The sequence below is a fragment of the Rattus norvegicus genome, chromosome 4, assembly GCF_036323735.1.
Source record: "Rattus norvegicus strain BN/NHsdMcwi chromosome 4, GRCr8, whole genome shotgun sequence".
Lineage (NCBI taxonomy): Eukaryota > Metazoa > Chordata > Mammalia > Rodentia > Muridae > Rattus > Rattus norvegicus.
The window spans coordinates 174,266,471-174,292,632 of record NC_086022.1 but is presented as its reverse complement, the minus strand read 5'-3'; the positions used below and the strand labels follow the sequence as shown (position 1 = coordinate 174,292,632).

The 26,162-nt window shown below is 42.4% G+C and overlaps 1 protein-coding gene across 4 annotated transcripts in view; it reads right to left on the bottom strand.

The window, feature by feature from the left end:
• The window catches only part of Pik3c2g (phosphatidylinositol-4-phosphate 3-kinase, catalytic subunit type 2 gamma), a 367,852-nt gene that overhangs the window by 290,746 nt on the left and 50,944 nt on the right, over positions 1-26,162 (bottom strand). For all 4 annotated transcript variants that reach the window (XR_010065609.1, XR_005503143.2, NM_053923.1 and 1 more), the window contains 3 exon segments: positions 14,426-14,528; positions 6,522-6,592; positions 2,349-2,412 (listed from right to left, as the gene is read on the bottom strand). Coding sequence is in view for 2 of the 4 variants with exons in the window: in NM_053923.1 (NP_446375.1) it covers positions 2,349-2,412; positions 6,522-6,592; positions 14,426-14,528 (238 nt within the window). In the remaining 2 variants the exon portion in view is untranslated.

Sequence of the window (26,162 nt, the reverse complement as noted above, 5' to 3'; positions counted from 1 at the left end):
TGTATAGTAGTTGAGTCTAGTGGATGGTCCACTGGACAAATTGGTCCTATTCTGGAGTCAGATCGGGTAGGGAAGATCCAGCCACACTGATCATCAAAACAGCTCAATCTTAATGAATTTGTTGACTTTCCTCGCAAAGTGAGTTCTTGCTTCTTACTCAGCTGCCCTTCTTCCTTCAGAGTGACACAGTACGGAAGCCCAAGCATTTGTGAGTCCATCAGACTTGACCCTTTCAGACTCTAGAACTACAGCAGCTAAATCATCATTCTTTTTGTGTGTTTGTGGATAGAATCACTTGTAGCCCAGGCTGGCCTGGAACTCCTTAGAAAGCTGAGCATGACCTTGAACTTTTGATCCTCTGGTCTTCATATCCTTTGTGCATCGCATCTCACTCACTAAATCTCTCTAGTTTATATAAACTACCAAGTCTCGGGAATTCTAGTAGAGCAACACAAATTGGATTCTAGGACCACGGGGTAGAAGAGAATCAAGGGGAATACCATATCCAACCAGTCTTCTCCTGTTGAAAGGACAGGCAGAGCGGGCAGAAGAGACTCCAGGGAAGCTGCTACATGCCACGGGTTGTCCAGCAAATATCAACGACAAAGAAGTATGCATGGAAGTGATGACCCTCCCCGTTCTCCAGAAGGAATAAATGCCATACTCTACTTTTTAAGTCAAGGTCACTCATAAAATCCGGTTCTCACTGCATCAGATGGATGACCTGGCCAGTGAGCCTCCAGGGTCATCTTGTCTCTGCTCTCCCAGGCCTGGGGTTACAGATGTGTGTTACCACACCCAGCTTTTTACATGGCCGCTGGCGATCCGAACTCAGGTCTTTGTATTTGTCATAGAAGGTATTTGACCTACCAAGGCATCTCCAGAGCATCCATATCTTTACATTTCCATGGTCAAAACAGGCGATAGAAAGGGCAGTAGACTTGAGGGAGGAAAATGAGGTGTATAACTGTGTTGGCATCCCCACATTGGTAATTATTTGTATAGCATTCATATTCATATACAAGTTCGTCATCCACATCAAGATCACAAATTCTACTAAAGCTCATTCCTGTTAGGCATAGTCAGTGGCCTGAGAGCCGCGCCCTTTCATGGACCTGTTGATCCCATCGGTTCATGGCAAAAGGAACCATCACCTGATCAAAGCTAGGCTCTGATTTATAGGGCTTTTTGTAAAGTGCTCTGCTGACTTACTTTTGTAAAGCCAGCCCTTCCTAAGAGCAGCTCTCAGAAATGATATGCCTAATGGAGATCACAACTGAGGAGCCCAGCAGGTGCTTGGACTTTAGTAGCCTTGGACTGAATCCATCGTTCTCCCCTGCTGAGCCATCCTCTCCCCTCCTCCTTATTCTCCTGAATTGATCTCTCCATGCAGTCAGCGGCAGCCAGGAAATCTGCGGTTATTTTAGGCTTACTGAGTCTTTCACCCAATCATGCAAATTTCACATTTCACCCCATCTCCAACCTGCAATATGACACTGGACTGGGCCCTCGCTATCACCTTGAGCTAATGAGATGCCTCTCTAATCACCCAGCAGCCATTTCATTACTGTGAACAATGGCCTCTGACATCAGCTGATAAATCAAAAAGGCATTAGTTAGTTATATAAGATCCAAAGGAATCTACATAACTCTTGCTAGCCTTGAGCCTTGGATTTGATTGAAGTAGTATAAAATTTAATATAGTTTCCAACACACCAGGCAGTTCCTCAGCTCATCCGTTTCTGTCTCTAATTTTCTTTGCTTAATGCTTTCTGTATTTTCCACCTTCCTTTAAGGTTTCCCACCAGTGACCAAGAAACACATACTCATATTGCAACAAACAATCAAAACATGGGATGCCAACTGGTGGGTTATTTTGTCTTCACATGTTTTGTGTGTGTGTGTGCGTGTGTGTGTGCGTGTGTGTGTGTATCTGTGTCTGTGTCTGTGTTTGTGTGTGTGTAACTGTGTCTGTGTTTGTGTGTGTGTGTGCATGCATGTGTGTGTGTATCTGTGTCTGTGTTTGTGTGTGTGCATGTGTGTGTATCTGTGTCTGTGTTTGTGTGTGTGTGCGTGCATGTGTGTGTGTATCTGTGTCTGTGTTTGTGTGTGTGTGTATCTGTGTGTGTGTGTGTGTGTATGTGTGTGTGTTCTGTATGCACACGGCTTTTTGGTAGCATGTATAGCATTTTATTGCATATTTCCTTTACCTTACTTACATTCTCATGGTAGCATGGAAATACCCTTGAAATTTGAACTCTGCTTTATTCATCTCTTATTTCTTAAGAAAAATCAAAGTTTAAGAAAAATAGGAGATGGTTAATAAACGCTCACTGCTAAAGCTATACCTGGGTTTTCAACAGGTGCTCGACATGGAGGTTGTAGCTTTTCATTACTGTGGAGAGGCATTGTCTACAAAGATAAAAACAAAAATTTGGTTAAATTTGTGGTGAAAATATCACACATTTAGTACAGACATCTATCACAAATTCCAATCTTGCCATGATTCTCTATTAGGCAGAACATAAACAGATCACTTGATATGACTTAAAATTTGTACCTTGAAAATATTTTATTTGTCATAAAATTTTAGGATCAATTCAGGGAATTCTTGAAACAGCTCCCCGCTTTCTATCATACTTGATCCCTCATCCTTTAAGACATATTTAAACGGGCAAACATTTCACAAGCCCACCATTCCTACAAGGTTCATAGATTATAGCTTACATACTGTGAGTGTATTAATGGTCAAGTTGACAGACTATAGAGTCACTTTAGAGAAAAGGCTACTGGGCGTATCTGTAAGGGGCTATCTTGACTTGGGTTTCGCTGAGATAGAATCTCCAACTGTGGTTGAGTCCCTTCCATGGAAAGAGGGATCCTGGACTGTGTGAGATGTGGAGGGTGGGCTGAGCATTAGAACATCTCCATCCTTCTCTTCTTCTCTACTGTGCATGCACTGTGGCCAGCTGCTCAAATTCCAGCAGTTGTAACTTCTCCATAGTGGTCGACTGTAACCTTGAACTGTGGACTGAAGTGTAGGATGCAGGCACTTTCTGTCATGTAGGAGCTGCCACCGAAAACTTCTAATAAGGTTAGTGTCTGGTCTACCCTCAGTTTCTGGGAGTTGAAGATTTGCCACCATTGACCAGTGTGGTAATGTTAATTGTCAACAGGACGAGATCTGGAGTCACCTAGGAGACTCACTCACTCATCTTGGGGTATGCCTATGAGGGATTATTTATATTAAGTTAGCCTCTGGCCCTGCCTGTGAAGGATTATCTTGATTAAGCTCATTGAAGTGGGAAGATTCACCCTGAACATAGGTGGCATCATTCTCCAGGCTTTGGGACATAGACTACTATTCACCTCTCTCTTCTTCCTAAACACAGAGGCATATATCCAGCTACTTCAAACTTATGTTGCCTTGACTCCTCTGCCATGATGGATTTTTATCCTCAAATTGTGAGCCACTGCAAAAGAAACCTTTCTTTCCTCAAGTTGTTTGTGTTGTGGTATTTTATCACAGTAGCTAGAAAAAAACAGCTAATACAGCCAGTGACGCGATTGATCATGTAGATATTATGAAGGTTCCGTGGAAGTCCAAAGGGCAGGTGTTTGGAAAGTTTCCAGATGGCCTCCTGAAAGTTAGTGTGCCTTAGAGAGTTGGGGGTCTTTGTATCCTTTCTTAATCTTCTGAACCACTTTATCCCTGACCACTGCAATGTCTTATGAGTATCAACATGCACCCTTAAGTCTCTGAGACCATCATGAGCCTCAGGGGATGGGTATGAGGCCTCGGTTTTGAGCTGGTTGACCACAATCATATAATCTATCTTAGTATCTGAATCATAGTGGGGGAGTCTTGATGGTTTCTGAGCCCTCAATATGTTTTCCTTGAGGCTCCATCTCCAGGGAGACCTTGTCAATGTTAAGTTGAACATAAGTATACATAGAAGGTAACTACTATAAAACTGAACTCCTGCTTGTTAGCAGGGCAAAATGTTCACATCTTTTTTAGGGTCTAGAAACTTCTTTGCTGACGTAAGACCAGAGAGGAGAAATAGTTTGCTCTAAAAACCCAAATGTGATTCATAAGCACATAATGATAAATGTTAGCATTAAGAAATACTAAGTATCCTGTCTTAAAAAAATCATTTGACAGGTATTTATGATGGATGGGGCTTTCTCAGACAACAGATCACTGCATTTTTCTTTCCCAAGTTTATTTATTGTTCCAGGTTTATCTGTATTTGGTTGGGATGCATGAGATTTGAGCCGAGATTTTTGCCAGCTTTGCTGCTCAGACCACTTTCTAAAACATTGTTATCTTCATCTTCATATGTGTTCTGAAAACTCTCGAGCTGAATTTAATACTGAGTTACAGACAAAAAACCTACATGGAAAACCCATTAATGTATTTTCCAGTAGCTTTCTTCTCATGCATTATCCCATTTTCAGTTTCGCTGTCATTTTAAGACAAAAATACATAAATTCTCTACAAGCCAGTGGAGTGGTAAGTAAAGCGTGTTTTCATGCAAAATATGGTCCTAATGTTAAAAAGACCCCCAAGAACACACCTACTCCTTCACTTTGCTTGTAAATATTATATGCACCTAATAGAAAAGCAAACTAATTAGAGATATTGATAGTCAATAATTTTTCTTAACTTGTGAGAAATAGATAAAACTTAGAAGGCAGAGACCCAGAGAAAAGCCTCTGTCCTTACTCTAGCCATCAAGGGCTTGATGGCCCTGTTTTGTTGAGAAGGGATTTTGATAGGTAGTCCAGAAAGGCATTGCACTTGCAGTCTTCCTGACCCTTCCCTCTCCCTGTCTGAGTGTGTGGACAGAGGCAGTAAGCCTCTGACAAAACAATTACATCAGGCAAGTAAAAGATACAGTAATATGTATAATGAAGGAGGAAGGGTATTGTTGTATAGCATCTTATCCTGCCTTCCCAGACTGTCGTCCATTACTCTCAGGGGAGAGTATAAAGGTGCAGGAGCCTAAGCTGTCCCTGTTGGATGTCCTCAGCCATTTAATATAGTAAGACGTTTGCTTTGCTCTCACTTAATTCAGTGGACACTTATGCACGGCCAAGGCCACCAGACAGAAAGGGGCAAGTGGTGGCACGTGCGAGACAAGAATAGAGATGTCTCCTGTGTGATTGTCTCCTCATATCTGCTTCTCCATCCCAAAGCCCAAGAACTAGGCTCAAGTCCCAATACTCAGACAGTCAGGTTGGAAAGAACACGTCCTCACCCAGGAATTTCCTCATTTGGAACTTACTAGAAACGTGGTAGGTTTTCTATCTCTCTACCTTACTTCTGGTTTCACTCTTTGGTATTCATTTCTCCATGACCTTTGGGTAGGCTTATTTTGTAAAAATTAAGCTGCAGCCTTAGTTAATATGTCCAGGAACCTGTATGTGGTTCTAGTAACTATGTTGCAGAAAGAACTTGGATTGGATGATGTTGAGAGGCCTTTTCAGTCCTAACCACATACGATGATACAGAATGAGCCTGGATGATATGAGAGTGGTTCTGGGCAAAGTCAATGTAGAGAAGTCTTGCTTCATTGTGAAGATGCGGCCTTTGGTGGTTCCACTGCAAGTGAGTTCGGCATTCACACTAACAGTGACTTAGGATCCTGGAGTCTCTATTCTGAGCTCTCCAAGCCTTGGATTCCATGTCTGAAGCAGACAAGATGGGTCTTCACAGCCATGAGGTGAGGAGAGATTTAGGTGAGAAAATTCGTGCAGAATATTCAAGGGCTTCATAGAGTGATGAGTGTTATTAATATGCCACAAACAAATTTAACTAGCTTTATAGTAGGCTTCGTTTTAGAGACTTATGACACCTCCACCCCAACACAAACACATCTGACTTCCACTTCCCACACCCCAGGTTCTTCCTGTTTTTTTTTTCTCCTAACAATTTAATTCCAGGAAAACCCAACACACAGCCCTGATGCCTTCTAATGCTCATTTTACTGATGCATCTACTCGGAGAACAATGGGCATACATGCAGGTGCGAGGGTCAATTGCGAGGTGCCCGTTTCCTGTCATTTGAGTTGCCCAATTTGAATTCACACTCTTCCGTGTATGACATAGCAATAATATCAGGGAGGTCCAGAAGGAATTTTAAACAGGAGATGGTGACTTTTCAAGGTGTGGGGAATTGGGCTTTTACAAAGAGTTGAGTTACACGAATGCCCTGATACACAAAATGAATAAGAAAATGAAATAATTCGGAGCACAATAACCAGCAGCTGAGATATTTCAAAATGAAAGCCATATTATTCTGCAGGGTGTTGGCAGTTCCTCACTACAGACGAGAAGCTGTGAAGAACAGGTGATTATTATCAGAGTTCGCCAAGGGGAGCTTTGTAGTGAGGTGCCACAGCCGAAGGGGTCCCGGAGAAGGGACAGTATTTACAGTGGACTGAGAAGACACTGTGATCCGGCCTTTGAGAATGCAGGGAGAAAAGTGTCTTGGGATAGAAACAGAGCAGCTTACCTGGATATTTTCCAAATATGTGTAAATTCTAGAAGTTGGTTCAGATGGACCCGACTGCGGTCATCATCCCTCTGCAGAGAGTGGAATGTATTAATATTTATAGACTGAATGAGGAGCAGATAAAAATAGGTCCGGGACTTCCTGCTGTCATCTCGTTCAGCTCTTCTGATAACCTCAATCCGTCATTTTTATACTTCGTTTTAAGTAACTTCCTCTACTTTCCCTAACAGGGTGAGCCCCGCTTGTGAGTGAAGCAGGGAGCCGAGCCTCGGATGAGGATACACCCAGAGGATCCTGGGAAAACATCTGGCTATCACTGAGGTCAAACAACTTCTCCCAAGAAAGAGCAAGGCAGGTTTTGACACCAGTTTTCCTGCCTTCCTCTGCTCTTTCCTGGTCTCCCTCTCCTCCCCTTCCTACTTCTCCTCCTCAGACCTTATTTTCTAGTCCCTGCCCCACCTTTTCTTTCTTGGTGTGCACACCAAGCAAGCCATGACAGCTTGGCACTTGCCAGATGATTGACAGAAGACAATTTTATTTATTTATTTATTTATTTATTTATTTATTTATTTATTTATTTATTTATTTATTTATTTTTGCAGCTTAACCGTGTTCTGTTGCTGAAGTGTCGCTGTAAGAGGCTCTCTTTAAGTAAGTGACAAATTACAGCTATTGGTAACTATAAATTCTAGGAGCTAAGTTGAGACTTAGTTTTCCTCCAACCGACAGGGGGCGTCTATCTTAAAAACATTAGTTTTATGGCCCCTATACACAGGCTCACACATGGCCTCTTCCCCAGGAAGCATTCATGCAAATCTTATGCACATGTGCTCACAGTAGCGTATCTCTCACCCTAATGGCAACATTTGTTGAAACCTGTTTCTTACAGCCTGGGTGACCCGTGCCCCTGTACCCTATTTTTAAAACTGCCTGTGCTCCTGATTAAAAAAAAAAAAAATCAGGAGAAAGTCCTAGATAGGTCACTAGTGAATTAAATTTTATGTTCTCTACTTTGGTGAGTAGGCTAAAAGGAAGTGAGGCGGCACGGAAAGGGTAAGGGTGGTGTTCTACCACAATAGTTTGAGGGACACAGACAGAAGCTGTGGAAATGTTAAAGAGTTAGGCGTCGGCATTAGAGCCTCTTAGACAGAAACAGTGGCGCTGGTATTTTCCTCGTTGAAGCAGAGAAAGCTAAAGTTTATATTAAAGTTGGTGAAACATGAGAAATTACAACGTGTTGAGAGAGAGAGAGAGAGAGAGAGAGAGAGAGAGAGAGAGAGAGAGAGAGAGAGAGAGAGAGAGAGAGAGAGAGAGAGAGAGAGAGAGAGAGTCAGAGAGAGTCAGTTGAATTTGTCGCCCTCGTGTGGTCAACTGACGCCATTACGATGAAGGGTAAGCCACTCTTAAGCTCTTGCACGGGGGTTTTGCAAGAATATTGACTGGAAGAGAGGCAGAAGAATTTAGATGTGAGTGCGTGCGTGCGTGTGTGTGTGTGTGTGTGTGTGTGTGTGTGTGTGTGTGTGTGCATGTGAGTGTGTGCGGCATGACAAACGTTTTAAGACATATATTTGAAAACTAATGTGGTTAAGACAGTGGGACATGTAGAACTTAACATCCGAAGAAGTTAAATCAAAGCAAACATGTAAATAACTTTTATTTAGCTGAAGGACGAATCTAAAATACAGCCACTTTCACGACTCCATATTAACCACTAAGAATTACTATAAAAAATGCTTTATTGGTCTCCAGATATATTTTTAGTGAGGAGGCAGTTGGTCTTTTTTTCTGATGTCGTTCATAAGTAATGCTTATCTCAAATATTTATTTATTTTGCACGGTTGCATGCCTATAGGCATGTGCATCAGGGGTATGCGATGGCTGAAGCGAGTAGAGCACGCTGGATCCAGTGGAACCGGAATTGAGGGAGATTTTGTGTTGCTGTGGGAGCGCTGGGAACGGAACAGGAGTTCTCTGGAAGAGCAACCAGTGCTCTTACCACTGAGCCATCTCTCCGGCCTCTAGAATTACTTTTAAAAGTGTCCAGAAAAGATAGAGAGAACCTTAAGTTGCCACGAAATTCATTGTGCACTTCACAATGTAGTTTAATTTAGTTTCTCTAAAGCTGACACAGTATTAAGGAAAACTAATTTTTTTCTCATGTAAAATCTATTACCAAGCTAGTTCTGGTGGTGCAGGCCCATGATATTAGAATTTGAGATAATGAGGCTGGGGAATTGTTGAGTTGGAAATCAGCCTGGGCTGCACAGTAAGAATTTTTTGTCTTGAGAAAACTGGATTACTGTAGTTGTTCTGTGAATACCCTGTGCTCTAGAAGGAAATCTTGTTTCTGTGACTAGCTTATACAATTTGGACAGCACTTTTGATCACATTTGGAAGGAATTGGAAGAGAATTGAAATATCAAAAGAGATGCTGACATTCAGATGTTTACAGCCTACCTCACTGAGGCGGGAGCATTAAAACTTTTGAAATCCAAGTTGATTTCTAAAGACCACTAGGTTTCCTTTCTGAACGATTGTAGCCCTGGAGAGAAATTGAGCTTCATGAAGCACTAAGGTAATTTCTGAAAGGCCGCAAGTACAATAAATTTAATCAGGTGATAATAATGACTATATTTCTGGTGGAATGCAGAACGCTAACTACATTTACAGTCTTCCCGGAAGGACAATATATGGCTCATAAGTGTTTACCTTGGAAATTCTGAAAAATCGAAGAGGACTTGTTATTACTTTAAAAGTAGAATTAAGAAAGGACAGACTGTGAGAACTATAAAAAGAAATAAAGTGCAGTTATTTTAAGTGTGGCGACTTAAATAACAAGGAAATGCAAGTTGACGAGCTGCATCCGGTCGTATCAAATCCTTCAGTATCCTGCACGCGTCCAAGAAAGAAAACTGTAAGACTCGGTGTTTCAAAGTGGAGACAGCCACCCCAGTTTGCTTTCTGTTGACGTGATAAAATATCATGACCCAGAGCAGCTTGGGGAGGGAAGGGTGTAATTTGGCTTCTAAGTAATATCACTGCGGGAGGGCAAGGAAGGAACAGAAGCCAAGAGGCAGGAAGCGAAGCAGACGCCACAGAGCAATGCTGCTTACTTTCCACACGCAGCCCAGGCTCACTTTTCAGTGGATGCTCCATCCCAGGATGGGCTGTAGTCTTCCGCATCAACTAAGAGTCGAGACAATGCCCCACAGACATAGCTACAAGCCAGCCTGATGGAGTACTCCTCACCCTTTTCCCCGTTGACTCTAGATTATGCCAAGTTGGGAGCTGAGGCAGACTATGACAGTAACATAACCACATGTATTTGAATGCATGGGCAGCAGCGAGTGGAACTGCTTGGAAAGGATGAGGAGGTGTGGTCTTGTTGAAGGAGCTGTCATTTGAGGGGATTGAGCTTTTGTTTTGTTTTGTTTTTTGTTTTGTTTTTCCAGAGCTGAGGACCGAATCCAGGGCCTTGCGCTTGCTAGGCAAGCACTCTACCACTGAGCTAAATCCCCAACCCTGGGGATTGAGCTTTGAGGTTTCAAACCCCACACTGTTCCCTGTTAGCACCCTCTCTGCCTTCTGTTTATGGATCACATGTAAGCTTCTAACTACTACACAAGCATCATGCTTGTCTGCCTTACCACTGCCATGTTCCCTCCCATGCTGGTCACAGACTAACCTTTAGGCACCGAGATCCCTTTTCCTATAAAGGGATCTCTATGCTTTCTTCTTTAAGTTGCCTTGGTCATGGTGTCTTGTCAGGGCAATAGAAAAATAACTAATACAGTAAGTATCATTTTATTTCATTCATTGTTTATAGGATTTGCCATTAAAAATATAATTAATGGGTACTAACCTTTAGAACAAAACTTGTGACATGTCAAAATTGTTGATATTATGATCAATAATTGTATGGTTGTTGTAGTTTAGATCCTGAATGTTTTCTCAAAGGCCCGTATGCTGAAGCTTGATCCCCAGGTTGGGGCTACTTGGGGTGGGGTGGAGCCTTTAAGATGCAGGAGGTAGTTGGAGTCATTAGATCACTGGAGCCAGGGTCTTGAAGGGATTGCCAGACCACTGGCTTGCACACACCATAGGATTGTGGTCTTAACTACTTGGATCTTGAGTATTTCTTAGCTGTTTAGTCTTAATTTTTTTTAATGTCATGTCTTCTCCTTTGCAAAGTAATACTAGGTGTGCCCTAAAAGACCAGGTTTAGAGAAAGAGGGACACTGGACACTTTTCTCTTACTATGTGTGAAGGTTAGCATGGTTCTCTACTGGGAATCAGGGCAGTTGATTCCCCTATATGCCACCCTTAACGAAATGGGCACCTTGTCAACTTTGTGCACTGTCCTATTCATGAGCATGGGGACTTCTTAATAGAAGTGATATATAGAGAGTAAAGGATACACTAGTAGCTTTGCCATCAAGCATATTGTCTGTTTTTATGTTTTTAACCCTTCTTAATTATTATTAAGGCAGGGTCTCACCATATATCTTCGGTGAATTAGAACTCACTACTTAGAGCAGGCTGAACTCGAACTCACAGAGCTCTGTCTGTTGTTATTAGTTTTAATGAACTGCACCACTGCCAGGAATTGGAATGTCACTTCTTCTGTGTTGCCTGTGCCCACTGCTTGACACTACCTGCCCTTGGTGGTTGGAAGTGAGTGTCACAGAGTCAAAGACACAGACTCTGGGAGCAGGTGAGAGCAGGTGGGAGCAGGTGAAACAACGGAGCAAGGTCTCTGAACATAGCTGTAATTTTCTTTAATACCCTCCCCCCGTGCCCCACTGGTCCCAAGAAAGCGTCTCTTCGAAACAGCAGTTTCTGGTTGGCTGGCATTGTCTGCGCCAGCAATCCTTGGTCTCTCAGGCAGTCCTCAATTAGGTCCTCCTGCAGGAGATGCTTTTGCGACTGTGCAGTCCCCGCGTTTCCAGAGAGGCAGCCTTGCCATTCCTGCTACACTCTTGGTCCATCTTTATGGGATGGTATAAAAATCTGTGGTGTTTGCCACAGGAAGGAAAGCTTCAGGAGTAAATCTACTATGGAACATTTAAAAGTCGCGGATGCAAGGATTCCGGCCTCAGAATGAGACCGGGGAGTTACAGATACAGCTTGCACACTGTGCACCTCGACTTGGCTATGCGCTTCTGTCCGCACACAAGGACAGCTGCGCCGGCTTCATTAATCACGGGGTGAGTGCAACGACCAGCCTGCTTTTGCTTCCCTTTTTGTCAGCGGTGAGACTGCGAACCATTTTATTGATCTCTTCGCTGTTTGGCACTTTGAGTTACGGATGATAGGGAGACACCAGCTTTATCACCTGTTTCTTTTCCATGACATCTATCAAAGAATGGTAGTCCACACTAGCGACCTAATGTATACGGAATGTGGCTCCTCATTAAATACCTATGGTATCTAGGTTTTGTGCAGGGTAGATAAAGCTACAGAAAACAAAATGAGGTTATGGAAAATACACATTGTCCTACTTAGCTTCTCTGGCATTGTGATGAAGGTCTTAGCAAAAGCAACTTGTGGAGGAAAAGTTTTGTTCCACCTTACATGTTACAGTTGTAAGGGACAGAAACCGTGGCAGGACTCTGGAGGCAGGAACCAGGATCAGGCGGTGGAAGAATGCTGCTTATTGGCTCTGTCTCCTTGGCATGCTGTCTTACACAACTCCAGATGACCTGCGTAGGGGTTGACGCCGCCTTAAGTGGACTGGAACCTCGATCATCAGCTATCATTCAAAAAGCGAGCCACAGGTGATACTCCACCTGAGGCCCCTCTTCCTAAGTGATTCTAGTCCAACAAGCACAAAGAATGGAAACTTTGACCAGTTATCCTTTTATCTCAAATCCCAACTGAGGTGGTGTATAAATCAGAGTCTTTCTCCTAGGTAAGTTGCTGGCATAGTGTAAAGGCTCGGAAAGCTCGTGGCTTGGTTTAAATGTAAGCTCACCAGTTGTGTGTCTGAATCCCGAGGGGATTACAGTGCGAAGTTGTTTCTATTAGCATTTGATTACCAGAATTGTGACTATTAAATGTTTTAGATAAAGTGTCTCAGATAAAAACACATGATTTGTGCATATATGTCAGTGTGTTAGAATTGTACGGATTTAAGATAGACCTTGGATCAAAGGATTTTAGGTCTTAACTAAGTTTGTCTGGTATGCGCGCGTGCATGTGTGTGTGTGTGTGTGTGTGTGTGTGTGTGTGATTATATATAGGTATGTGCATTTGGATGCTAGTGCTTGTGGAGGCCAAAAGATGGCACTGGGTCCTCTGGAGCTGAAGTTATGGCTGTCAGCAGCTGTACATGGGGTCCAAAGATTCAACTTGGGTCCTCTGCAAGAGCAACAGAAGGTCTTAACCACTGAGCCATCTCTCCAGTCTCTGAGTACTTTGATTTATATGAGCCACAGCACTAGTGATTTGTGAACTGCATCAGTCAATAAATTGTTTTACCGCCATGCAAATTAGAGCCACAGATTTCTTCTTCATTCCCTGTGTCCCTGTGTGGCAATAAAATACTATGATTTTAGCTTTTCCTGCAACATGGGGGGAAATTTGAAGAAACATAGGCTCATTAGTGTTGAGCTATCAGTTGGACTTCGTGATATTACTCCTCCTAGATTTTAGATACACAGCCAGCCCCGCAACTGTCAACAACACCTGAGCTAGAAGCAGATCCGGGAGAAATTTCTAAACAGCTCTCTTTTGGCCTCATTATGTTATATTCCACACTGATACATTGCCCGCTGATGTGCCACCTACCTTTTTTTTTTATGATGAAACACCTCATACCATATATATATATATATATATATATATATATACATATATATATACATATATATACATATATATATATATAATCACAACGCAAGAAATCTGTTATCTCATGGAAGTGACAGGGCATTGGGATTTTTGCTTAAAGCAGGTAATTGGAAGATTCTGTAGATGAAACCTGACAAAATATCAAAGTTCACGCCAACTGTGCAATTTGGGTTGGGAGTATTTCAAGACATCACACGGGGAATAAAATTCGCATCTAACAGCATGAAATTCTATCATTAAGACACACTCATCCCTTTCCCGGCAGATTAGTATATGCAGTTATGAATATTAATCTAGCCAGATTTAAGCAACTCTGACGGGGACATAAATAGTCTTCCCACAGGACAAGAATGGTGCTATTTTTCTGCCATCAGTGGCCCTCGTTTACATTCTATGCTTTGGGTTTCTATGTGGGTATGTGGGAGTGTGTGCGTGTGATGACCTCAGTCTCTCACGAACTGTTTTCTTAAGAAACTGATTGGCTCCTTGAGGTGAGTGTATTTGTCTTCCCTGGTTGCTATAGCCAGATAATACCGTAAGTATCATATGCTGAGTGCACTGAAATCATAGTGACCAATAGGTTTAACTTCAAGGGGAGCATCTGCCTAAAATGAAGTCAGTTGCCTTAAGTTGTATTTCAACAGAGATGGGGGGAGGAAAAAAGGAGAGGGGAAGTCTAACCTCTGCCTGAGTGGGTACTGATTTCATAAGAACCCTGCTCTCTGATCTCTTCTACATGTGAGTGTACCCATTGACTTTATCTCCTAACCCTAACCCTTGAAGGTTAAGACTTCAGCTTTTGGGTGTACGAGACAAATGTCCGGTCTGTCTCCATAAGGTCGGTTTCAGTTACAAGTCCATGTTATTGTTTCAGTCTGGATTATTAAGGAATTTTATGAAAATGTTTTACCTTGTTTTAATAACTATGCTGAAACGCACACCTGCTCATTAAGTTAAATAATTCCAGTTTGACAGTGAGCCGTCAAGATAGAACCATGGTCCTCAAAGGCATCAACGTGCCAAATTGAAACCCCACATTCAGAAAGTCTTACCTTCCGGGATAATTTTCCTGGAGTGTCCCTGCTTCTCTGGAGATGGAGTTGAATGACAGATTTACTTTTCTGAAATATTTTGTGGCTCCCTAGACAGTGATCCCTGGGGAGAAAGAAGGAGAGGCACAATCATATTTTCACAGACTATCACATACTGTGTAAAGGCGTGCTTCCCTGACACCTTGGTTGCCTTGTTTGCTTAAGGGGGAAGAGAGGGTTAGGGGGCTGATGGACAGGAATCCAGGAAAGGGAATTACATTTGAAATGTAAATAAATACCCAATTTAATAAAAATTAAAGAAAATTAAAAAATTAAATAAAACTAAAGAAAAAACTTGGTCTGATAAGTCTCACAATGATAAGCTGTGAGTGTATGCATGTGAATGTGTTTCTCCATACATATGTGTATGTGCATGATTTTATATCATAAATACATTTGTGTAATGTGTAGAAATGGATGCTGAAAGAGAATGTGCATCTCTAGCAGTGTATCCCAACATACTCTGTTTTCTAATGCATTAAGGTGGAAAATTATTAAATGGGTATATTGAATTAAAGGATACTCTATGCATGGTCAGAGTGGGTTTCAGCCAGCCACCGCAGCGTGCCACAGGGTGGTCAGATTGATGCCATGATGTCCGTGGGGACCATTTCATCCCGTAAGCAGACTGATGTCGTGGAGACAGCATGCATTTTGCACACGTATTTACCAGGCTCTATTGCATTAGGTATGGCAATTAAACTTAACTCTCTCAAGTTAAATGCCGTCTTCCTTAGAACCGATATACTAATGTTTAGACCAAAAGATCAACAAGGAAATTCTTTTTAATTGACTTTATGATCATAAATACATTTTTAGGTGTCTGTTTGCATCCTAATGAGAGAAAGAAAAAGTGTGGGCTTGGGTGGGTGGAGAATTGAAAGGGATCTTTGACGAGCCGAGAGAGGGGAAACCATAATCAGAATATATTGTGCTAAAAAATCTATTTCCAATAAAAAGAGAAAAGAAAATTAAATGTAAGCCCCCACTTTTTATTTTGGGCGTATGGATCTGCCTTGTTTCTTTCTGTCCCTCAACATTTTTTCCTGTAAATTTTTTTTCCAAATTCGAATGACATGATGGTCAAAGTTAATTTCCAGTTTAAAACGTGCTGTGTTAAATAAAAAATGGACCCTTCTGTGAGATGAAGGGCTGTTGCTGTCTCTCAATATCAAACTTGACAGCACGTTGTAATAATACCCCATGCTTATTAAATAGATGAGTTAAATGCAACACTAAAGTGTTTTCTGATTTGTTGTCATGATCTGTAAAGCACGTTTAAAATTATGTGACCTTGCATTGGCTCCTGAAGTTCTGGGGGGAAACGAAAGGAAGGATAAAGGAAGCCTTGAAGAGGAGAAGAACCAGTGATGTACAGAGAGTCCAGGAGAGGCACACTCTCTGGGGAAAGCACTGTCACGCTAACCAGTGCTGATGAAGGGTAGAGAGACAGATGCTGTCATCTCAATTAAACGCAAACACAGATGACACTTTCAAAGGGCGGCTTCTAGTTACTATAGGACTTCTTTTTCTTTTTCTTTTTGAAAATGTAGTTTTTAATTTTCTTGGGTCCAACATTTTCCACTGCAGCTGTAAATTCTTGTATCTCTGGCTGTTGATCAGTGAAGAGGATGGATGCCGCTAATGTATTCGGTTCACAGAAACCTGGCTAAGTACAGAAATACATGACAGATTACCAAGAAGAAGATTTCATGTAGTCATTTGGGGGCCTTTACCCTGAAAACTTAGTAAATACCTGCAAAAATCTGTTTCCAGCAGTGTAGGCAAGAATAATATTTTGTTAACATGTTCTAAACTATCTACAACTTTAAAGATGATTCTTTATTTTAATTTATGTACATGGGTATTTCATCCATACGTATATTCATGCACCAGCAATGTCTATGCACCATGTGAATGCCGGGTGCCCATGGAAGCCACAAGAGGGCATCAGAACCCCTAGAATTAGAGTTACAGATGGTTGTGAGCCACCATGTGCTTGTTGGGAATTGAACCTGGGACCTTTGGAAGAGTAGGGTACCTAACCACTGAGTCATCTGTCCATCCCATCTTTATTATTTTCTGTTGAGAATTTGCAATTGTCATTCTTATATCTAACTGCTATATTACTTTAGATTTAGTTTAGTAATATGGTTTTTTACAGCCTAGTGTTGAGCTGTTAAGTACAGTGGCCGGCCATTGAACACCCACTGCCAAATATTTATGTTCTTGGGCTGGCTACATGACAGTTGTTGAGAAGGTTTGTCACAAGGTGCAATATGAAATATCTCAATAACAACTGTCAGTGTGTTGATATAATATTCCTGCTTATTGCTTTAAGAATCAGAAGAGCTAGAAATGTGGCACCGCAGTTGAAGGCACTGGCTAGTATTCTGAAGGACCCAAGTTTGGTTCTCAGCACTCCTGTCAGTGTGCACAAAGCAGTCTATAGCGGCAGCCCCAGGGATTCGGCCCCTTGCTCTGACCTCCACCATTGCCAGCATACAATAGGACGTACACACACACAGAGCAACAGTACACATAGCATCACAGATACACATAAATACATGATACGGTGGATATTTTTAATGCATGAATATCTTTCTTCATTTGCTTCCTTTTCTATTTCTTTTTGTGACTTGAAAAACAATATTAGGGCATGTGGTGTTTCTGTTGGATCATGTTAGGCTAGAGACAAGGAAGAAGAAGCCAGAGGCAGGCAGGGAGGAACATTCAAGTAGGTGTTCTGTGGAGTAGCGCAGACCAGAAAGGAGAGACAGCCACTTTCTGTTTGGGGATTCTAGGTCCCGCAGAGAAATAGGACGTCTAGTGTATCGAGAGAGAGAGAGAGAGAGAGAGAGAGAGAGAGAGAGAGAGAGAGAGGGAGGGAGGGAGAGAGGGAGAGGGAGAGGGAGAGGGAGAGGGAGAGGGAGAGGGAGAGAGAGAGAGAGAGAGAGAGAGAGGGAGGGAGGGAGGGAGAGGGAGAGGGAGAGGGAGGGAGAGAGAGAGAGAGAGAGAGAGAGAGAGAGAGAGAGAGAGAGAGAGAGGAGGGCATAGTGTGGCAACAGAGGTAGGCACTGTAGAGAAGTTGTAAGCACCAAGGAGGCCATGTTGGCAAGGTCACAATCATAGAGTGCGAGTGCTGAAATCACAACGTCAGCTTGAATATCTAGATTTTACGTAGGTCCCCTGGGCTTAGGTCTTGATACAATTATGTTTTCAATTAGTCAAATTTCTAGGAATACAGGTGAAAGTTCATTTTTTTCTTCTTCATTTCTACCGGCCTATTACAATTTCCGCACCTTCATTATTTATTCTCCCAACAAATCCTTGATCCTAGCTGTGTGCCGCTTGCTATGCTAAGTACAGCCAACCACATAGGTGATGTTTAAGATGAACACTGAAAGGTTAAATGCGTGTGCATGATTGCCCTGTTCCCTACTCATAAACACCTCCTGTTCTTTGAAAGTATTTCATGGCACTATTTATGTAAATGAGAATAATAAATAAACATAATATCAAAATGCTATGCGAATGCTTACATTTGTTTTATGGGAAAAGGATAATAGCAGAGGCACAGGTGTGAGTACTGATTCTCATTACAGCGAATACACCTTGCAAATCTCCACTTACAAGGGCGCTGTCTTTGAAATAAATATATAGCATTGTTTTGTAGGATAAAAAGGTTCGAAGGATTATTTTCTTTTTTTCTATTTGGGACAAGATCTGTGTGGTACCTTTGAGAGATGTTCCTATCGTCTTGATTTTTTTGAGTACTTGGTCCTTGGTTAGTGCTCTGTTCAGGAAGGTTTAGGAAGCTGTAGGTCACAGATCCTTGCTGTAGGAAGTATGTCACTGGGGGGTGGGTTTTGAGGCTTTATAATCTCTCTCTCCCTCCCTCTCCCCCTCCCTCCCTCCCCTCTCCTTCCCATCCCCTCCCCCTCCTCTCCCTGTCTCCCTCCTCGCCCCCTTCCTCCCTCCTCCCTCCCTCCTTCCTTCCCTCCCTCTCTCTGTTCTCTCTGGATGTGTTGACTATGGGACTAGCCCGTTTCCGGTTCCCGCCACCAACCATGCTTTCTCTGATTACTGCCGCGTCTTCTTTTCCACGGCAGACTCTCTTTTCCTAGAAGCATCAAATAAATAAAATAAATCTTTCCCTCTTTAAGTTGATTTTCTCGGGGTATTTTATTACCGCAAGAGAAAATTAACTATTATAGTCTCCATTTGATGACCAATCTGCTCCCAAACTCTTGAGAGTCCTTGGGCCTCAACAGTTCACTGTGCTGGGCTTACACAAGCCGCACTAAGTAAACGCTTATTCTCACATTAAAAACAAAAAAGTTCTGGGTTGCGATAGGACTCGGTGAGAAATGATCTTCTAACAATCGGGGGGGGGGGGGATCAATATCCGGTACTCCAGCAAAAGAATCATTCATCAGCGTGCTGTGAAGTGTGCACTACTGGAAGAACTAGAACGCTTTGATTTTCCGAATACTGAGAGACAGGGTCACCGGCAGCTTTTAGAAATTTGGGGGTTGGGGGTAAGATTCAGCGGTTTAGCTGCACTTTTAACACTTCCTCTAAGCAGGCCATTTATAGAAGATGAATATAGCCAAATGTTACAATATTAATGTGATAGTTAATATTGTCTCCCTGCCTGGATGTAGAATCACCGAAAAGATAAGTCTCCGGCAGGCCTGAGAGGGATTTTCTTCCTTCAGGTAACTGAAGTGGGAAACCCTTCCTAAATGTGGGCGGGCGGGACCACTGCACAGGCTGGGGTCTCAGGCTGTGGAGCAAGTCGGGCGCCAGTCTTTGTCACCTTCTGCTTCCTGACTGCAGGCAGGACTTCATGCTTCTGCACCTCAACCTCCCCCGCGGCTGTGTTCCATGAGCTGAAGAAAACCCCACTTCTCTAAATTGCCCCTTGTAAGGTGTTTTGTCACAACCGACAGGGCCCAGATAAAAACAAAATGGCATGATGGGCGTTTCTGCAAACCAGTGCTACTCGGTTATTGTTATTCCTCTTTCAGGGGAACATGGACAGTAAACGTTAAATGTCTTAAGTTAAAGATGTAGTAACAGGCTAAATTCCAATCCTTGGGCTGGGAAGCATGAGTTGGTTAGCAAAGGGCTGTCAGGGATTTGAAACGGAAGTTCTTCCATGGGGCATACATTGATGCCATCAGCTTTCACTCTGCGGCGAAGTGGACAAGACAGAGTTTTATTTGTGCACTCAAACGATCTTTTTTTCTGATTACCTCCAGCTAATAAAAGGTAACTACCCATCATAGTCCTCATGCCAATGTGGTTTTATTTCTTTAGTGCAAAGAGCGCACACAGTATATTTAGCTTAAAATAAAACTGGCTAAATACAATAAAACCTTTATTATCTCAGAGAAATATTTATTATCTCGGGGGAAATCTCACTTGCAAACCCTTTGCTATTTTTTTAACACACCCACAACAATTAAAGTAATAACAAAACAATCTACAGAAACGCAGTCACCTACAACACAGAGACAATAAACATGTGATGCTAACAGTTTGTATCCTTTACAAAATTATATATATATATATATATATATATATATATATCCGTCTCTCCTCAGCCTACACAATATTGCAGCTCCTCCCCTAGGAGAACAGGTAGAGATCTGATTCTATCTCAAGGTTTCATTTATTTCTCCAGCTAGTCTCTAGGGAAGAGAAACACTCTGTAGACCTTACTAATCTAAAACATTCAAGAACCCAGACTAAAATAGCACACATTCAATCCCTACCAAGGTTGAGTTACTGTGGAACGCCAGGTTTCTCTCTCAAACCATTTATTTTAAGAGAAATCAGAAAACCAGGCTGGTTCAACATCAACTCTAATAGAATGAGGTTTGATAATTATTAGCCTCGGTGAGTATTGATTTAACCTGGTATCAAGGTATTGGCTGTTTCATGCCTGAGTATAATGAGTGTAGCAGCCCTACTCAGAGCTGATTTCTAATGCCCCTTTCCAAATGTCCTGCAATGGGTCTGTGGGTACCTTTACCAAATCTGTGGGTTAATGATGTTCTCCCTGCTAACCTCTCTCAGATCCTGAGCTGAAGTATGCTATGGTCTTCACACAAAGCACACAGCACTAACTCCGAGCGGCCTGTGTTGCTCGAGTTGACTGGAAATCAAATGCAAGCCTGCCGCATGTCATTTTACTTTGTCAGCTAATTGTTATGAACAGCTATGACGGTTAACTTTAAAATTTAGAGAAAGCCCTGGGAGTGAACTGAAAACCAAAGCCACTCAGGATCCCTCTACTGGGTGAGATAAAATATGTTTTCAGCCATAGGAGAGGCCTCCGTGACAGCCTGATCCTGTCCATGCTATGACACCCTGGGCGCTGATGAATTAAGGTGCTTAACCAAAGTTCAAAATGTGTAACAAGAGTCTTTACATGTGGTAAAAATAATCAGTTCATTTGTTTGCTAAATGAAATCCTTAATTATGTTGAGGAGAAAAAAAGATCATACCCATGTTACCTAGGACCCAGAGTTTACTGCCTAATTAATATGCTATATTAGTTTAAACATTAATATGATATATTAGCTTAACCTGTAAGTGACTTAGTCTTTTCCTTACTGGAGGATACAGGTTTGGATTTGCTTTGACCACAAGACTTTCACACTCTGTAAGCAAATGCTTAAAGGCCAAATTCGTACAAATGATCTAAGGCAATCTGAAAGTACTTTCAAAGGGAAAGATGTCAAGATTATTTAAAATTGTGATTAAGGTGATTTAATTTATTTTTTGACACAGGGTGTCATGTAGCCCAAGCTGGCCTTAAATTTGGTATGTAGCGGAGAGTGACTCTAGACTCCTGATCCTTCAGCCTCCACCTCCCACGGGAGCCAATAGACCTGACTGAGATTTAATTTTTAAATAGAACTTTCTTATTGCAAGAAAAGGATTTCAAGGCTGGAGAGAGAGCTTGGCAGGTGACAACACTGGCTGCTCTTGCAGAGGACACAGGTTCAGTACCCAGCACCCACATGGTGGCTCCCAGTCCACTGTAACTGAAGTTTCAGGGGACTGCGTGCTGTCTTTTGGCCTTCAAGGGCACTTGCACTCATGTGCACACATCTATACACAAAGACACAGATATTTATGTCATAAAAAATGAAAACAAAATGAATACATCCTTTCTGCAGAGATAAAAAGAGGCTCTCTGGTGGGAAGCCGATCGATCTAATCGATGTTGATGCTGAATGAAGAGATAGATGCCGCCATATTAATTCAAATTTAAAGATATATTACTGCTCAAGCCAAGGCTTCTATAGAGACTCAAACCAGTTACTATAAGACTTCGCTTTCTATTCTTCAAAAATATTCTTAATCTTCTGAGTTGTAGCGTTCCTTGACCACAGTAACGTAAACAGTAAGCGATGTTTGTTTTGTTTTAATTAAGATAAACTTCACTGCAGTGTAACCATAAAATTAAAAAAAAAAGATATTCAGTTTCTCCACAGGAGGCCCTGGTGCTTTCCCACTGGCAGGGCAGTCATGATTTATTCAGCAAAAGCTTTGAAATAGAGCCAATCTTATTGTTTCACTCAGTAGGGGCTAAGGAGGATTATTTTTAAGATGAATTAGAAATTAAGACTGGCAAGGTCTTCGAGAGAAAACTTTAAAAATTTCACAGACGCGTGGTAAGAAAAACTTGCATTCCTCATGGATTGGTCCCCAGACAGAGGGCCAACACCATGCGTGCACGTGGTAGCTCTCTCCGTTGATTATGAATGACCTGGGAGGAACACCTGCCTGAGATATTTCACGTTGAAAGGAAGGTCCAACCTGTCATTTCTCCAGAAGACGGAAACACAGTAAATAGGGGGTGAGTGTTCAACCTTCTGCCCCCGGACAACTAAATCGCACGATCTCACTGCAAGGTGCAGCTGGTAAGTTTGATGGCCTCAAAAGGCAGAGTGAGGCCAGGTGAAGTGGGTTACGGGAAGACCTCTCTCTCCATGGTTATCATCCTGGAGGCCAAGGAGCGGGAAGCTGGTGAACGACTTTAATGTTTTATGAATGAACCGGGTGATTTCTGTCTCTCCTTTGCATTTCTACTTCATTCTGATGCCAATTTTGCTGACTCTACCATTCCCTATTTATATAAATATAGCATAAAATATTAATGAGTATTTTATGCGTTAAGCTTGTACGGGATTAGGATAAACCTGAAAACGTTTCTGTTATGACTGGACTTACTCTCAATTCATAATATAGTGTATTATGTAAAATCCCATTTTCAAGGGACAAGGAAGTTTGACAACAGAGTCTACCTTGCTGTGATGGTTTGCATAGGCTTGGCCAGGGACTGGCACTATGAGGTGTGGCCTTGTTGGAGTGGCTGTGTCACTGCGGGTGTGGGCTTTAATACCCTCATCCTAGCTGCCTGGAAGCTAGTCTTCTCCTAGCAGCCTTCACTGAAGATGTAGAACTCTCAGCTCCTCCTGCACCATGCCTGCCTGGATGCTGCCATGTTCCTGCCTTGATGATAATGGACTGAACCTCTGAACCAATTAAATGCTGTCCTTACGAGAGTTGCTTTGGTCACGGTGTCTGTTCATAGCAGTAAAACCCTAGCTAAGACACTGTCCTTGTCAACACAAAGCGGTAACTTGTTTCCCATCGTGGAGATGCTTTGCTCGAAGCCAGTTAAGCAGGGACTGGCAAATGACAGTACAGCAGTAGAATGTGGAAGTTCTGGAGGGAAATGTAGTGTTCTTAACTGAAGTTCTTATTTCCATTTGCTTTCCTAGTCTGCAGGAGCCTTGGTTTCCTCAAAGCGTGAAGATCGTCGTGGCTATCAACAGACACGCATTTCTGCTCCTATGTGCTGGATCTGCTGTTGTTTCACACCGAGGACATTTCCTCTAGAGAACCACACAGCTTCCTCAGATCCTGCATCCCATTTTACCACCTCCTCCTGCCTTGTGTTCACAGTGATCTCTGGGTGGGTGCCTTTCATTCCCCCGTTCTCTTGGTCCTTTCCTGTCAGCTCATGAGCATTTCCCCAATGCCTCTTAGGTGCATATGTGAATCTCCATCTTTACATCCAAGCCACCAGGCTGACTGGCCTTTCCCAATCCCTTATTTCCGAGATGGTGTTTTGTGTGCACATTTCCATCCTCCAGCTTAACCTTTCAGTGCAGACGAGCATTTTCTTGCCTGTGTTTATAAACAGTGTGTGTAAGAGTGTGGTGTTCCAGGAGGCCAGGAGAGCTTGTCAGGTTCCCATGGCTCTAGAGTTATAGACGGCTGTGGTCATCATGCTTGCTGGTGCTGTGAACTAAACCTGGTATCTGCAAAAGCAGCCAGGCTCTCAGACACTGGCTAAGCCGAGCCCCCATCTTATGTCCTCGGTTCATTGAAACCTTGCATCCCCCAATGCAGTGATACTCATCTTACTCTTACTGACGTCAATAGATAACTTCCCTGTTACCCAATCTCCTGCTGACTCCACATTGTGTCACACACCTTTGACTTCAGTATTTAACAGCATTTTACTTGGTATTCACGACTTCCAAGGAGTTATGTGGAAATCTAGCAATTTCCCAGTTGATTTTTTTTAACCTATGGGAAATTGAGGTATACCAAATATCAGTATATCCAAAATTCTTCATGTATTTATGAAATTTCCTTAGAAACATTTGTAGAGGCAAAGGGCTGGGGGTGTAGCTCAGTGGTTAGGGAGCTCACCTGCCACGTTACATGCTTGAAGCTCTGCGCTCTATCAACTTACAGACCGAACGCAGTGGCTTGGTGTACGTCTACACTCCCAGGGTCTTGGGAGAAGAGGCAGGAAGGTCAGAGGTCGATGGTGCAGCAAAGGAAGTTTGAGGCCAGCCAGATAGACACCAGCTAAGTCTTTAAAAAGGTAAGCAGAATGGCTAAACATATTAAAGACATTCTAAAGTCACTTGATGCGTTTTTAAAACATCACTTCAGCTCCTGATGCACCCATTTGTGTCCTAACAACTGTTTGAATGATGAATGGAGGTTTTGCTCTGAACTTCATTGCCAGTGTTTTAACAATTCGTTATTCAAAAATGGCATTTGATTGCTTAACTGCATGCTTTTTTTAATTAAGCCCTTTCAATATTCTTGTCCATTTCAGTGGCTACCTATATTCTTGAGCTTGCTTCTGTCTGTTGATAGTTATTTTGTAAGAACAAATTATTAATGCGCCTCTTTGTATTTTGAGGCCATGGAGACGTTAATGCAATACAGCGTTCCTGCCCAGGTGTTGGTTATTGACTTTTTTTTGCGTTATTTCCCACTCAGCCTTTGTGTGTGTGTGTGTGTGTGTTTTTATCGGCCTTGATCTGGAGGCATTGGTTTCTACGCATGCCTGGGCCAGGGAGATGGCAGGGGTCGTGTAGGAATCATCTGTGTGTTTTAATTCACTGACTAGACATGTGCACTAGTGGATCTTCATGCTGTTGTAATGGGCAACTCTGACCTCTGTCTCTACCCTTCCAAACTCCTGTAAAATGGCGGGTACTTTCCTGATAGCACAGCAGAAAGCACCATTGTCATTTCTTTCCTGTATGCCGCCCCAAGTGTTTTTCAGTGAGGAGTCACAGCAGTTCAAGCAAATGCCAGTTTGAACTTATATTATTATAGTCGTGTATGACCTTGAAGAAAGACAGAATGTTTCCATGCATAAGGCAGGGGGAACTATGGTAACCATCTCCTGGTTACCTGAGATTTAAATGTCTGGCCAACATGAGGCAAACCATTAGCGCTTACTGATGGGCGCTATTGTTAACACTGCAGTTCCACCAAGCAGAATATTCCAGACGGATTGACGCTTCAGTATGAAAGCCTAAAGTATCTCTTATTTCATGATTAACTTAATGCATATTACATGTGTTTCTTCTAAAGGAAGCGTTTTGATTTTTATGCGAATTGTATGCACAAATGTGTATGCAGGTATGGCTGACGTGGAAGGTATGTGTGGGACAGAGGTCTCAAGTCACTCTCCGCATTACTTCTGAGGCAGAGTTTCTCACTTAACCTGAAGCTATTCATTTCAGATGGACTTGCTGGCCACAAGGCCTCCAGGACCCACTCGGCGTTGCTCTTAGCACTGGGGTAAGAGGACTGCCTTTCCATAGTGAGAGTTTGCATGAGAGCTAGGGGTACGAGCTCTGGTCTGCATGCCTGCAGGGCAAGCACATCATTCACTGGGCCGATTCTCCAGCTCCCCAGAGAGCATCCTAAACAGATTTCTATATTCTTAATGAGAAAAACCTTTAGAAAGATGATACGCTAATTAACTAAAAATAAAATCTAAGTAGCATATTCATGTTTCCTTAGATATTAGAAACAATGGTAATATTATCTGCATGCTAAACTGAATTACACCAATATTGGCAGACTTAAATATATCCTATCATTTAGGCCTGCCAATATTGGCTGTCAATCATAGGCTGAGGGAAAAGCAAACGCCTAGTTGTTGAGTGTGTTAGACTCAAACAAATGAAGGATGTTTGCTTGCTTTGTGCTGGAAAGCGGCGATGATTACAGCGTGCTAATTAGTTATACCTTACAGCGCAAGAAACACTCAGTTACACGAGTCACTCGCAGGTGATCCGGTAGCTTAGATTACCGCATTGTCTGTGATTCACTCACAGGACATTCTCAA